A 16,255-nucleotide genomic window follows, 5' to 3' on the forward strand; every position below is an offset into this window, starting at 1 on the left:
AGATACAAGTTTCCTGCTACCACCCCGATGACCATGCCTCATCATGGTGGGGAACCTTACCTGCCAGGACTGAAATGCACACAGATTATAGTTTGCCCAAGTCCCGTTTCACCACCTGAGATCTCCCAGGTCGCCCCCTACTGGGCACTGCTGGTGCTCCACCCATGCCTGGACTGGGAACTCCTTCCTGGCTTACTTGCTTAAAACCAGCACGGAAGACACCAACTGGAGCCCATTAGAGTCTCCTAATCAATATGAAGCCCTGTATTTTGAAAGCTGTTTATTTTGCAAAGCGAATTTTTGGACCTGACCTTTCCTTTTGGTCCAGTGCTCCATTCAAGCTCTGAACTTGGGGGAACCACCAGCATCATACTGCGATGTAATCCCTCTGGCTCTGACGGGAATCAGGCGGTATGCTCTTCGGGCAAACCACTCACATGCTTCAAGCATCCATTTCTTCCACTTCCAAACTAAAGGCAAATGATAATATCCACACTCCATCGGGGTTGGGAGATTAATTTTATCAGACAAGGCAGGTAATACACTTCAATGAAGACAATGAAAAAAAAATACACTTCACTCAGCCTTTCTGCTTTTACAGTTGAGGGAACTGAGTCACCCTGAGATAAATGAGGTCCCCAAAGTCACACAGGAAAATTCCATCATATCCAGGACCAGGACCCAGAGTTCAAAGAATATCTTGAAGATTTGACCCAGAATTATCAAAGATGCTGTTCCAAGTGTAAATCCTGCCTCCCTACACACACACACATCCCTAAGGAACTGGAACCCTGGATGTGGGGCCTCACCATTTTTTCATTCATTTTTTTAAAATGTACCTTCTGGGTAATTCTAGGTACACTAAAGTTGGTCCTACCTTTTTTCTGAGACCTGATCCTAGACGCAAAAAAAAATTTGCCCCCAGAATACCAATTTTTACATGCCAGCATTCCTCCACACATGAGTATTTTTGCTATTTGCTGAAATAAACCTGTTGTCTTAGTTGGGGTTTGAGCTGGGGTTGCAGCTGGAAGGTAAGAACATTAGAGGTGGACAGTCTTGAATTTGGTGTCTTACTCTGCCACTTGTCAGCCATGGCAGAGTAGTTTGGCAGCCAAATTACTCAGTATCACTGGGCTTTAGTTCTAATCTGTCACATGGAGAAAATGATATTGCCTTGTCACCTATCTTAAAGAGGGCTTAAATGAGATAATGTTGGAGAAATGGCTGAAACAGTGTCTAGTCCATAGTAGGCATGCAATAAATCCTAGTTCTTTTTTCTAAGCAAATTGATTGAGCATAGTGATAAATGTCCATCCAAGCTGTGCTGCAGAACACAAGGCAATGGGAAATGTGAAATCTGAATTACAGTTTTGTTGCTGTGCCCACATCCTGGGAAAGGAGCCGCCGAAAAGCAGCCTTAAGACAGTACTTCATGAAATTCAGACTTTTGCAGTTTTCAGGGTTGGGTTATTGGTTTGCTGGTGTGCAGTAGAGTAAAGAGCAGATGGAAGATAGGGAGGGGATTTTTATTTTAATAAAAAGCAAATCCCAACAGCTCCTGAGTTCAGCCTCTTTTGAAAAGCACATAGCAAACACTGACCTGTAGGGCATGAAGTGAACTGGAGCAGGAGATGTCTGCTTTGCAGAAAATGCCATTTCAGCAAGATTGCAGCAAACATTTTACTAGTTTGACAGTATGTCCCCCTGAGGCTGAGCCAACTGTATCCCATTCATTTCAGACTCCCCAGCACCTTGCATGGTGCCCACTGCCCATAGTAGACAGTCAACGTGCATTTTATTAATAAATGATTAAATGAATCTGGGCATAACATTGGAAGGGAATCCAGTTGTCTTTTCTGAAGAGGCACAGGGAAATAGAAAAATCAACCAGATGGAAGTCCAGAGACCTGTATTCTGGATCCAGGGTGGCTCCCACCTAGTTGGGTCTCCTTGAGTCCATGGTGTCTGTTTCCTTTCTTATAAAAGGGAAGGCTTGGGATCACTGGCCTCTTTGGTCCCCTCTATTTCTGTAAGTAAAGATTCCAGGCTTTTCTCTGATTGATTTACATGTCATGGGCCCTAATGGTTCATGGTGAGGGCAAAGGCTGGGGGGTGGGAGAGTGAGGGGTATGTCACCCAAACCACATGGATTAAGAGCAGGGGAGAGATGGAGCCCCATGGGAAAATAGGGGCTTTTCCTGAAAGTAGGGTGAGTAAATGATTGGTATTTGTATGAGTTATCTATTGCCACAATAATGCTGTGTAACAAATGACCTCAAATCTCCTGGCTTAAAATTTCTTTAGTACAGCATTTGTTGAGATCAGGGGTCTATGTGCCAGTGATTTATGCTGGTGCAGGAGGTTCTTTAGCCTCAGCTCAGTTTACCCATATATCAGGGAGTTGGCTGGGTATCGGCTGATCTAGGCTGGTTTTAGCTGGAATGACTGGGATGGCCTGGCTCTGCTCCAGGCATCTCTCATCCTCAGAGAGGATAGCCCAGACCTGTTCTCATGATGATGGCAGAGGTGCAGGAGAGCAACCCAAAACCAGCGAGCACTTTTTAAAACTTCTGTTGATGTCATGTCTGCTAACATTCATTAGTATTGCTTATTATGAGCTTAGAATCCACAGATTGGGAAACAAAATCCTCCTTTTTTAGAGTGGGTTTCAAAGTCACATGAAAAGAGTGTTCATTAATCCACCAGAGGGTCCCAAGTTATAGATGGTCCTTTGCTACAGCAAATTAGAAGTAAGTACATAAGATTAAGGATCATTAACCTTTATTTGCTTCATTAAAAAAAAATACCAGTCGTATACAATTTCACCAGCTGGGAGGTTGATCAGAAGGCAAACCACACAAGGAATATCTGAAAATAAATATCTCCATTTATGGAGCAGCAAGCAATGTGGAATGCATAGCAGGGCAGTGAACAAATGCAGTTTCCATCCAGGGCCCTTCTGTGCATGAGCACAAGGCTAGAGCATTAAGTCCGTTCACCTTGGTTCAACAGCCTTGCAGAAAGTGGTGACTGCCCAGGAAGGACCGCCTAAGGGAAGAGACAAAGGGTTCGAGGTTTCAGAGGCCTGTCAGCAGCAGAAAACTCACAGAGGGGGTCTCATGGTACAGCCAGGACAGCTTTGGTGCAAAGCCCCAGCCAGGCATTGTTTCAGAATTCTCTCCAGCAAAGTCAGCATTACCTCCTCTGGGGAGCCCTCAGGGTTAAGACAAAAGGGCCAGGTTCCTGGACTCGCCTTTCCAACTTTCTCTCCTAGAGAGATACGACTTTAGGAAAGATGGGGGCCCTGCAGGCAGAGCCAAGAGCCCTGAGCTACATTAAAACCTGGGTCAAATGGGATTTTCCCTACTTGTGCCTCTGTAGTAAGGCTCAGAACCAGATGAAACGTGGCTGATTCGCCATAGAGACAAATCTCCTCTCCTCCCTGGCCCTCTCTATCCTGAGAAGCTAGGCTTTTCCCCTGCCTTTCTTGTTTCTACCTGCTGAGACAGCTTCAGGATCCTGTACAGATTTATAGCCTGTGTTTTTAAAAAGAGAGACATACTGGGCATTTCTTTTTGCAATGTGAACCATCCCCTCTTTTGCTTTTTAATTCATCTTGTGACAGAGGAAAAAAAATAGAGACCAGAAAATATCCCTATGTAAGGGAAAAGTAAATACCGTCTTACTATAGCAAAGGCCCTACAAATTCAGCAGCTTTAGAGAAAGGAGTATATTTCTCTCTCACGTACTAGGCCCCGGGGGAGTGGCGCAGGTTGGTGGGGAAGCTCTACCCCAAACCGTCACTTAGGGGCCCAGGTTCCTCCAAATTGTTGCTCAGCTACCCTCTACCCTATTGTCCTCATTGGAGTTGTTATAACTGGCTGCTCTCAGAGCCTATGGGAAAGGGAAAGAGGGGACACTCAGGGCAAGCAATTTTCTTTTAAGGTGAAGTGGCAAATGGATGCATGATCTTTGCTAACATTCCATGGGTGAGAGAGCAGCCACATGGCCAAATATGGCTTCCAAGAAGGCTGGGGAAATCTAGTTTGGAGTTGGGTGGCCATATGCCCAAGAAAAACAGGTAGAAGAGACCTGGGTGACAAGTAACAGTTTGCTACATCCCAGATGTGGGTATACCTTTAAGGAGGAATGTAGTGGTTTGTGCTTTTACATGCCTTGTCTCCTCTATTCCTCCACTGCACTGTGCAAAGCAGGCTTAATGATCCTCATTTTCAGTTCTTTATATGTTCTAGCAATGATAGCCATCTACTGAATACCTACTATGAGGCAAGGACATTGGCACTTTACATTAACAAGGTACTTTGCAGGATTCTCTTCAGGACCCTCAGTCCCCTGCCAGTCAGGCACTGTGATTTTATTTCCATCTTATCAGTGAAGCTTAGGAAGCTTAGTGACTGTCTCAAGTTTTCCACCTTAAGAGGCCGTAGAGCTGGGATTTGAATGCAGATCCATCTGCTTGCAAAGTTGGTGCTCTTTCTGCTTTGTGGTGAATTTATAGTCACAAAAATCAGGTGTGCATACTCCCAAACATTTCTGTGTGCTGCAGAAAGCTGGGACACTGAATCCGTCTTGCTTTCCACACCTCACTGATCCTTCTTTCTCAACGTTCCAAGTTCTTATTGCTGAGGTCTTATCTCTCAACCCTTGGGGCTCTATGAGAGCTGTCAGGACCCCCAGGGCAGGATTCAAATCCAGTACATTGGTTCTTTGTCATCATCCAAAATGACCGCTGCTGTTGGACTCTGGGGACAGGACAACGGCAGCACAAGGGAAAGAAATATGACTATATTATGTTCACATTTATATGAAGATTTATTATAGGGAATAGGTTCATGTGAGTATGGAGGCCGAGAAGTCCCAAGATCTATTGTCTGCAAGGCGGAGAGCCAGGAAAGCTGGCGGTGTAATTTGAGTCCAGTTCGAAGGCGTTGGGGAACCAGTGCTGTAAATCCCAGGCTGAGGGTAGGAGAAGACCAGTATCCCAGCTCATGCAGGCAGGCAGGCAGGGCTTGGGTCTTCTCTTCCCCTGCTTTTGATGTCTTCAGTCCCTTAACAAACTAGGTGATGCCCACCTACATTGGGGAGGGCGGTCTACTTTCCTGAGTCTGCTGATTCAAATGCTAATCTCATCCAGAAATACCTTCACAGGCACACCCCACACTAATGTTTAATCTGGACACCCCTGTGGACCAGTCAAGTTGATGCATAAACATAACCATCACAGACCTGATAGATCACCAGCAGATAAAGCATCCTGCCCATTTCAACTATTTTAGAAAACATCATTGGAATCACAATGTCCCTGGTGGTTCCTTCCATCATCAAATACATACCATTGTGCACCTGCTATGTACCAGGCATTGGGTTAGATGTTGGGGATACAGAAGTGAGCAGAGCAGATACGCCCTCTACCCTACTTGGAGCTTGTATGCTGGTCAAGGGAGACAGACAATACACAAATAACTAAGAAAGATAATTTCATATAATGATATCAGGCTAAGAGTATGTTCATATAGGGAGGGAAGATGAGAGCAACATGAGGAGGGAATTTCTGAGGAAGTGGCCTTTGATCAGAGAACCAAATGACAAGAAGGATCCAGATATGCAACCAGAAAGAAGAGGATTTTGGCAGAGAGAAGAGCAGGGATAAGGCCCAGTGCCTCTGAGAGGGTGAAAAGCTTGGTGTGTCCAGGAGCAGAGAGAAACCCTGTGTGAACTGGGTTGAACCCCCAAAATCTATATATCCACTTGGGACCTCAGCATGTGACCACACTTGGAAATAGGGTCTTTGCAGATATAATCATGTTAAAATGAGGTCCTACTGGATTAACGTGGGTCCTAATCCAATGATCCGTACCCTTATAAGAAGAGGGAACTTTGGACACATAGACACACAGAGGGAGGACAGCCATGTCTTGCAGGAGAAGCAAGGCCCTGCTGACCCCTTGATTTCAGACATCTGGCCTCTGGAACCGTGAAAGAATGAATTTCCATTGTTTTAAGCCACCCAGGTTGTGTGATTTGTTATGGCATCCCCAGGAAGCTAGTTCACTCTGTGATGGGTTCTTGATACATGGGGATGAGATGACCAGAGGCCAGATCATGCAGACCTTGGGGAACCCTGCAAATAATTTGGATTTTATTCTTAAGTGTGATGGAAAGATGAATCACTCGATTTCAACGTATTCTTGGACCCAAGACAGGGACAAATGAGGAACAGTGAAGGTTTGAGCCGGGGCATTGCTTCCCAGGTAAAATCCATCACCTGATAGCCAAGAATATCCCCAGGTGAGAATGAGCTGCCGGAGCCCCTCCCTAAGATATCTTTGGCCCAAGGAAAGAAGGTAGGTGGGAGGCCACCTGCCGAGACCCTCAGATGTGCAGCCTGTTTTGAAAACGGGTTGTTGCTTTGACTCTCTGCATTTCCACGGAAGCGAGGCTGCAGCCCACTCCACACCTGTACAAGTGTCTGCTGCTAATTAGAGAGAGACAGATGGAGGAAGGTACAGTTTAATTTTACAGCCTTGGTTCCTTCAAGGCAATTAGGCTCATTGGAAGGAAAGCACCTTTTTCATTCTCTTCTTCCTCTTTGCAAATGAAGAAAAATCAAACTGGAGAGGACCCAGTGTTGTTGAAAGGCTCACACATCTGTTCCCTGGTTGGTTTGGCAGCCATCTGCCCACGAGGTACCAGGGCTGATTAGGTTAATGCATTTATTAATGGGGCTTACAAGGCTGTTGAGTGAATCTGTTATTTTCACAAGGTGCTTTTTAATATATTGAGACAGAGACCACACCGCACAAAACTGAAAGTGGCCAGGTAAGCATTTTTACCTCCTCCTCTGGATCCAGATCAGAGGGGACCAGAAACACTGGAAAGGGAGTTTCATGAAAATCACATTTCCTGGCTATGGCAATGGCTTGCCCACCACCAACCACATTCTCGTTGTTGAAATCATCTTGAAGGTGACTTGCACAGACAGTTCCCTGCTCCGGGCACCAAATCTGTGCCTGCCCTGCACTTCTCTAAAGCACTTCAGAGTCTTGTGGACGGAGGATAGTCAGACAAATAAAGAGGTGGGAATGATCTAATCTTGCCTATAGGACATTAGAGGATCTGCTGACCTCTTGCTTTCTCCACTCCACCACACAGATACTCTCTCTGTTTCTTGAAGCTGCTGGCCTCCTTCCTGTCTCAGTGTTTCCAAGATGCTGTTCTGTATTGGTTACTAACTGCTGCGTAACAAACTACCCCAAAGCCAACAGAGCAACCATTTATGGGGCTCATAAGGCTGGGTCAGCTGGGCAGCTCTGCTTTGGGCTGGGTGGGCTTTTCTTGGCCACTTACTTGGTCTCTGAAGTCAGCTGTATGGTCCAGGCTGTATGGCCCAGGAAGGCCTCACCCAGCACCTGGCCATTAGCAGGCCCTTGCTTGTGGTGAACATGGGCAACTGCCTGCAGGCTTCTCAGCCTCCAGAAGGCTAACCTGGGCTCCTTCTTCACATAGAGACAAGGTTCCAAAGAGCCTGATAGCAGAAGGTATAGGACTTTGGAAAGCCCACGTCCAGGACACGCATGACATCACTTTTGCTGTAGCCTGCTAGTTAAAGCCAGTCATGAAGTCAGACCAGATTCAAAGGGTGGGGAAATAGACTCCACCTCTTGATGGAAGGAACTGCAGAATACTATGGCCATTTTTTTCTATATGCCACATGCTTCCTCTCCTGGAATGCGATTTGTGTTACTCTTCACCTTGAGACCATGGCTAAAGAGCCATCCTCAAGAATGCCTCCCCTAATCAGGACTTCGTCCCACACAGATCAAGGGCAAACTAGACAGCCAACACATGTGGAGGTAAAGGGAAACAAAGAGGGAAGGAGGAAAGGAAAGAAGGGTGGTTAGTTTGGATGAATGCTGACTTTGTCCTTAGGTTGCCTGGCATAGAGTGAGTGCTCAGTACAAGTCTGCTGGATTTAATCCAGCTCTTCAGTCACAAGCCAGGAGACAGACAAAATATATGTATTGAATAGTTACTATATTTAAGAAGTACGCTATGTAGCTTGTATATCTCATATACTTTATCCCTGAGAATACATCTGAGAGTATCCCCATTTCACATCTAAGGAAATGGTGCTGTAAGAGGACATGTGATGTGCATGAAGCCTCATAAATTCAGGTCTGTCTCATTCAGAGCCCACAGACTTTTCTGTCCACTCCACTATTGTGCTGAGTTCCCAGCACTTTCTATGCTGAGAAGTACCCAAATTCTCATTGAGAGACCAAATCAAGGTTGGGGTGGAGAAGAATGTCCCACTCCCTGTGGGGGTCCATGGTTCCTCTTAGTGGGGGCCTCTCCCTTTTACCTGCTCTGATATAGCTGAGTTCAATGCCTCTGAACTGTTTTAGAAGCCATTGCCTAGCTCCTGGGACACCTACTTCATAATCAATATTCTTGGTTTATCAAGAACAGGAACCCTCAATGCATCCCTTACTCTTAGGAGACTTAGACTAGCCCATTGTCTGGAAAGAGAAACATGGGGATGAATGGCTCTGGACCCTGACTGGGGACATAATGAGGGTGAAAGAGACTACTAAGAGGAAGGGAAAAGGAGCTTCCATTGCTACTATTGCTCTCAGGTTCTCTACGTGTTCATGGTACTTTGCTCTTACATTCATTCACTGAATATTTACTGAGCACCTACACTGTGCCAGGAACTAGGCTAGACATTGCTCACACAATAATGGGCAAAGAGCAGACTGGCCTTGCCTTCTTGGAAGAGAGAACGAGTGGAAGAGACAGACAATAAAGAACGAATTCATAAACTAGTATAAAATGGCAGTTATGGCACATGCCATGGAGAAGATCCCTACTTCAGTGGAATCTGACCTTGTCAGGCTTCCTAGAAAAGAGGGGTACCCAGGGTGAGAGGCAGCTGGGGATAACAGGAGTGAGATGGGAGGTCAATGGCTCTTTTGTTCACAAAAATGAAATACCAGCTTAGTGTGCTAGATGCTGGGGCTGTAGCTGTTGGTTCTAGCTCTGGCTATCATAAGAGTCACCCAGGCAGGGATGGGATGGGGCTTAAAAAAATCTATGCCTGGGCCAGACCCTCAAAAGTTCTGCTTAAATTGTTTAGGGGACATATCCAGGAATCTGAATGCTTTAAAAGATTCTGCATGATATAATTCCTATGTACACAGAGGAAATTGAGAGCCACATAGAGGGAGATAGAAGGTCCCTGCTCCCAAAGCTCCAATATCTGGTTCTCAGACCAACTCAGAGGCCTCATTATACATACTCATGAGACTGGATGGTTCTTTATAGCACTCTTTCATGCAATTTGTGTGATTATTCTGTCACTTTTGTCCCACCTTAATAGAATGTCTGTGTCTGTTTCTGATTCTCCCTTATATTCCCAGGGGCTAGCCCACAGCCCCTGCCTGTTTGACAAATGACTGAATGAGAAAATTGCTTGAAGAGGTTCTGATAGATGTCACTATCAGGTTTGCATTTTAGAAATATGCCTTTGGCTGCAGTGTGGAGAATGGACTGGATAGAGGAGGTGAGACTCAAGTAAGGGGGGCCAGCTTGAGGGCTGCAGCAGAGCCATGCTCCAAGTGGGGAGGAAACATGGAATGGGTCGGGGGTCGGGGTAGCATTTAAATGGAGCAGGAAGGACTTGGTGAGCCAGCAGTAGTGCTGGGGGTGAAGAGGAGGGTGAAGTCCAAAGCTGCTCCCATGTTTCTGGCTTGAGTGACTAGATTGTTGGTGTTCTCAAGCGAAGAGATGAGGAAGAGGCTGCAGAAGAGCACATCTGAGGGATGTTGACGGGTCCAGGCTTGGGCATCTCGAGTGGGAGATGCCAGTGAATCTATCCTGGAGGTAACTGGATATGTGTTCCTGCCTAAGTCCAAGGGGGATGTAGGAGCATCCTTCTGTTGGAACTTCATGGCATTGGAAACCTAGAGCTTTCCTTTGGAAGGCAGAAAGATGTGAATCTAATATGGGTTCGAATCTAACTCAAGCCACTTTAGGCAGCGCGTGCTATTTCAGGATTGTGTACTCTTCCCCTCGTCAACAACAGATTCTAAGGTCCAGAGCTTTTGGTGTTAGTATTCTCTGTCTTTGGACAGCTCTAGAATTTACGGAAAGGGGGACTTTCTCTTGAAAGCTTACATCATGGCTGTTCACGTGAACAGGGACAGAAACCCAGTGTGAACTGTATTAAGCCTGGAAAGCTATCATGTGGCTTCCTGACGGGGTTGTGTTGCAAAGGAGTCTGAGCAGGGGCCACATTTGCCAGGAGAAAGCGCTGTGATCAATGAGTGCAGTCTGCCACCGACATGGAGGGGGCAAGGGGGGCCTATTCTTCCCACTCAGTCCCTCTCTGGCCTTTGAAAAGCATCAAATAATGGCTGTTGGGCTTAGCTCCTACCTTGGCTCAGCCGCTAGCTGTGGGTAACTTTGGTTAAGTCATTTCAAATGCCTGAGCTTGACAGTTTCCTAATCTGCCAAGCAGGGGTGAAAATCCCTGTCTCACCTACTTCTCAGGGTTGTCAAAAGGGTCGAATGAGAAAAGCAACCTGGAGCTGTGATGCTCTCCTTGAATTTACGTACATGCACATGTGTAATAGTGTGGAATGTTGTAAGTGTGGGTGGAAGAGCAGCAGATCTTGCTGGTCTCTAAGAGATGTAAGCTCAAAGCTTTACTGATAAGAAATTAATTTAAAATGTGTCAAGGATCTTATAATAAAAGAATTGCATGAGAAAACAAAAAGCAGTCTCATAAAATTATCAAATAGGGAAAGAAAGGCAGGGGAGGAAGGTAGGAAGGGGGGAGAGAGGGAAGAAAAAGGAAGGAAGGAATGAACGAATTAAAAAAGGAAGAAAGAATGAAATCAGTGCTGGGAAGGGTGGTGAAGTGCAGTGGAAGTTGGTATAACTCTTTGGCAATGTAATTGGCAATATGTATCAGGGGCCTTAATAATGTTACACCATTTGGCCAAGTAATTCCACTTCAGGTAATTCAGTTTGGGCTGGATAGTAAATATTTCAGGTGTTGTGGGCCATGCAGTCTATGCCAAGTATACTCAAGTCCACCACTGCAGAGCAAAAGCAGCCACAGACAATAGGTAAATGAATAGGTGTGGCTGTGTTCCAGTAAAGCTTCATTTATAAAACGGGCAGAAGCCAGATTTGGTCCATGGGCTATAGTTTGCAATCCTCTAATGCAGGTTGTGAAAGTATTTTTAGAATTCTTCTAAATTTGTAAGTCTAAATACAAAGAGAGCATCAGTCTCAAAGATTCTTGTCTCAGCTTTATACATGTATTAGCAAAATATTGGCAGAACTTGAACGTTCATCAATAGGACTGTTGATTCATTTTAATACTTCCACTCGATGAAATGTTATGTAGGCACAAAAATGCTTTCATTAATAAATTTATAACAAATACAGAGAAATACTTGAAAGAGTTGGGAAGAAAACTTGGATTAAAAGTTAAGAAGTGACTTGACTTTTATTCAGCCAAAGTTACACTGCTAGTAGGTGACAGAATTGGGATTTGAACACATGTCTGCCCAACTGCTAAAAGCAAACAAACACACCAGTAAAAAAAACTCCAGTTAAGCTCTGCTTATTGAGAAGACCAGAAGAAAATACAGCCAAGTCTTGAGTGGTAGATGATAGATACGAAGCTTTCTCAGCATGTTCAGTGTTTTCTCTAAGGAGGACGCAACATTTTAATAATAAAGAAACAACACTTGGATAAGGAAGCCAAGGATAGCAGAGTGCTGGGTGTGCTGTGTGGAGAAGGGTTATTCTGGGGGACCTAGAGAGTCTCTTGCCCTTACATCCTTGGTCTTGGTCTTGCTTGTGGGAAGAGCATGACTCTGTCCTTCCTTCTGTCTGCTCCAAGAGTTCCTGGTGTGTGTCTTGTTTGGACTGCTGGCCCACTGTGATGTTCTTCTGGGTTGACTTGCCAATTCTTAACTGTCTCTCTCTCTCTCCTCTTTCCCTGTCTGCTCTCTGCTCCCCTTCTTCGTGCGCCTGTCCTGCTGTACAGCTGACAAGGTGAATGACGACTTCTACTCCAAGCGCCGGCACCTGGCCGAGCTGGCGGCCAAGGGCAACCTACCTCTGCACCCCGTAAGAGTGGAGGACGAGCCGCGGGCCTTCAGCCCCGAGCATGGCCCCGCCAAGCAGAATGGACAGAAGTCCCGTACCAACAAGATGCCCGCACATCCCCTGGCTTACAACTCCACCGCCAACTTCAAGGGCTGGGACCCCAACGAGCAGTCCCTCCGGCGGCAGGCTTACGGCAACAAAGGCAAGCTGGGCACGGCCGAGTCGGGCTCCAGTGACCCCCTGGGGACCCGCACCCCGCACTACCCACCCCCACAGCCATACTTCATCACCAACAGCAAAACAGAAGTGACTGTCTGAGCCTTCACTGCAGGGAGCACCATGGAGAACACACTCAACTGAGAGAGGCAAAAAATACCTACCTTTCCCCTCCCTGTCCCTTCCCAACACACCCGCCCACACACTCCCCACACCAACTGACAACAAACCTATGGCGACATGGGGTCACGCTTTTCCTGGGCCCCGCCTGACACATGTCAGCAGGCAGCTGGGCAAGGCTGGAGCACGGATGTTCAGCAATACAGAGAAGGGGAAACCAAGGCACACTCTTTCGACTTCAGGCCCAGGATGGCCAACTCATGGGCCCAAACTGCGGGGCTAATTTTTCTTCCCTTCCTGACTCAAAAATGAAATCCATGACGGAAAAAAAAAGAGTAGCACAATTTAGAGAAATTACCCATTCGAGCACATACACCATTGACCAAGCTCTGTTTCTGGGTGGAAGAGGAAGGGTGGGAGCAGGTGGAGAATGAGGGCAGGTAGCAGGAGAAGCGTGTGCTTGGGAGGAGGAGTTGCTTGGGGGAGGAACCTGTGCGCAGGATAAGCGTTTTCTAATTCTAAGAAGTAGGGATGTGGATGCGAAATTTTAAAGAGCATGAGGCAGTAACCCGCCCCCAGCCACCCCATTTATAATACTTTTCATACCATCAGTGTTGGAAGCAGAAAACAACACATACTCAAACTCACAGAAAGTAGATAGACCTTGAACCCACCAACAGTGATGGGAAAGAACATTCTAGAAAACTCCCATACAGGTCATGACCGTGGAAATGGAAGAGATAGGCTTTTACAGCAGGGAGAGGGCACAGCGAGTGTTAAATAACTTTTTTTAGAAAAAGAAAAAGAAATATAAACCCATGACTAAACAGACAAGAACTGCAAATTAATTTTTGCCCCAGATTTTTGAGACTTAGGAAACCACAATGACATCAAGAACAATTTAGAAAAATCCACAGTGGACAAGTGGACAAGAGGTAGGGAGGGGACTCAGAGTGTTTCCCTCCTGGCCTCAGACACGAGAAGGAGACACAGAAACCAGTCCTCTACGAACTGTCTCCCCAGTGCCCTTCCCTTCAGCCCGTAGCTGCCGCGCTGCCGAATTTCAACTGCTTTGGACTGAAAATGTCATAAGCGTGGGTGGTGCCTTCAATGTGTTATTGTTTAATGACAGTCTTGTTTCTCAAGTGCATCCTATGTTCTTTTAGCCTCCCTCCCTCCTGTTTTTCTGCAGTAGAAGGTGTTTCTGTCCTCCCTTTGTTGGTGAGCCCACCCATCCCACGCTCTGAGGGGGCTGCTGCAATGTCAGGGGTACCTAAGGATGAAGACCCCCCTCCCACTCACATGGTCAAGAATCCACCAGCCCCACCATTTTCTAGCTCCCCCAAACCTATCAAGTATTACTGAGTCTCCTGATGCCCACAGTCCCTCCCAGCCACCTCCACAGAGACTTCCACACAGTCGTCTCCCATCCAGAGTTCCCTGACGTTTTTCAGCTGGGTTCTCATAGCCAAAAGCCCCTGGTGTCCCACAAAGACAGTGTCACCACTAGGGCTGTTTGTTTAGTGGAAGGCCAAAGAGGGGAGTGGAGAGAGATTTTCATTGAAGGTGCGAAGTGCTCAACCAGTCTCTGAAGGTTTCTTAGCTGATGAACTGGATACCAGGGAGAGCCCCCCACCCCAACCCCCAGCTCTTCTGGCCTCAGGGGCTTTGCATGGTCTGGTCCAACAAGCCTTCCCCAGAATGCTGAACTCCAGCGTTCTGCCTCACCTGTCTCTCCACTTTTGACATCATGGAATCAGGGAAACCAGGTGTTGATTTTCTTTTCTCTCCCAGCTGATGTGGACACACTGACAATGCATTTGATCTCTGGGCCTTACTCTCCTATCTGAAACATGGGCAACTGCGGCAAGATCAAGCTGCTCAAGCCATTTGACACAGCAAAGCTTCTGCCCATTTTCAAAAATGATATTGTGCACAGAAGCCACACTCTAAGCTCCCCCTTTATAAGGTGGCTTTGTGCTGGATGAAGCAGGGGTGGGAGATTGAGTGCCCACATCCTCAGCCTCTTGGCTGAGCTCCCTGCATTCCCCAGAGCTTGGTGGTATTTCCTGGGTGTTAGTTCATCTGTGTACCTGCAACATACCTTGGACATCTCTGTGTATCACTGTCACAATATTGTATCTAAATCCCTTCTTAATATAGTTAACTTTTTAAAGGAAGACTTCCTGCCATCATCACAAATAAAAATCCAGTAGCAATCACCCTAAATAGAAAGTACCTAAGTATAAAAAGAAATATAAAGGCAAAGAAGTAGCAATCATTACATTCTAGCCACCAGAGGTTAGGGCTGGTGGAGAGGTCTGATCTTAGGGCTGGGTGTTCTCTCTGGGGTGTGTTTTCTCTCTCTCCCTCTCTACCTTTCTCTCCTTCTCTGTCCTCTCTCTCTCTCCCTCACTCTCTCCCTTTTTCTTTATTAAAAAGAGATTAGCAGATGTTAAGGAGTTGTTAAAAGGTACACCAGTACCCAATGGAGGCTTTCTCCTTGAAGGAAGCAGATGGATTGACAGAAATGAAAAGGGAATCGTTTTCTTTGTGACTCAGGCTTGATTAATGCTATATCCACGTACTCCTAAAAACCATCTTGCATACACCAGTGGTACACACGCACAGTTCAGGAAATACCAGGTTGGCCCATCTGTGAGGTTCCCTCCTGCCTCTAAGTTCTGCAGTTCTAGTTCCTTGCCCTTGATTCACACTTCCTCTCACCTTCATCCCAGCCCTGATCCAGGACCTGACGAATAATTTTACATATTCTCCACCTTCCTTCTCCTCTGAGTAAACTTCACTGGTGAATTTTGATAGTTGGGGGTCTGCATTTATCATTCCAACAGTGAAGTTGCCACATGGTCAATGAGATGTGGCACCAATGACAGCCCAAGAATAGTATCTCTCAGCCTCATCACCTTCCCGTTGGCTTTGGGAGCTGAACTGAGGGTGCAGGTTGGGAAGGGTGGATGGACGCCATATAACTGAAAGTCTCATGAAGGCAGACTTGTGGACCTGTGACTGCCACGTAAAACAGGGATCCTGCTGCTTGTGTTGGGGAACCTTAGAAGAGGGAATCCAGAAGAAAGAGAGGTTGTCTCTTCCCCATTCCATGCCATGCCCTGGCACTAGCTTCCACTTCTTGCCTTTAGCTGTCCCTTGACTTCCAACCCAATGGGACCGGAGTCTGATGCCCCTCTGCTCTCCCAGAGCATCTCGGCCTCCATCCGCCTTGGGCTCTGCCTGGCAACCCCATCGAACTCCCCCCACCCCGTTCTTTTTGTGTGTGTAAATGGAGCATATTTTATGTGCGAATATTTTAGTAACCGTATGTTCTGCAAGTAAACCTGTGTTAATATTTGTCAACAACTGCAGAGTTTATGATACCAATAATACTTCCTACAATGAAGAAAAAAACATTTGTTTGTTTTCTAAGAATGTTTATTTGTAAACATATGTATTCACTATATTAATATGAATTTCTTACCTGGCAATAAAACTGATTATATGTGATACGGTTGGGGTTGTCATGCATCTTTTGTCAAAAGTTCAGAAAGAAAGAACAAAAACTGTGCAGGAGCAAAATCAATGAGTCGCCCAAGTGGTAATTAGGAAAAGTTTATTGTGTATGTGCCATAAAGACAGTTTGCAAACCGGAGCACTCAAAACCCAACATGGAATGAGGCTCGGGGATACATGTTATATAGCAGCTTCTATAGTGTGGAGGCAGTATTCGTCAGAGAGGTTGATTACAATACTAGAA

At 46.1% G+C, this 16,255-nt stretch overlaps 1 protein-coding gene across 3 annotated transcripts in view; it reads left to right on the forward strand.

Annotated features, from left to right (window-relative positions):
- SHISA9 (shisa family member 9) overlaps positions 1 to 15,999 on the forward strand; it is a 255,173-nt gene extending 239,174 nt beyond the window's left edge. For all 3 annotated transcript variants that reach the window (XM_037000414.2, XM_037000415.2, XM_037000416.2), the window contains one exon: positions 12,089 to 15,999. In XM_037000414.2, the coding sequence (XP_036856309.1) occupies positions 12,089 to 12,468 (380 nt within the window). In that variant the 3' untranslated portion in view covers positions 12,469 to 15,999. The remainder of the gene's footprint in view (positions 1 to 12,088) is intronic.
- The last annotated feature ends 256 nt before the right edge of the window (positions 16,000 to 16,255 follow it).

Source organism: Manis javanica, chromosome 10 (assembly GCF_040802235.1).
Source record: "Manis javanica isolate MJ-LG chromosome 10, MJ_LKY, whole genome shotgun sequence".
Lineage (NCBI taxonomy): Eukaryota > Metazoa > Chordata > Mammalia > Pholidota > Manidae > Manis > Manis javanica.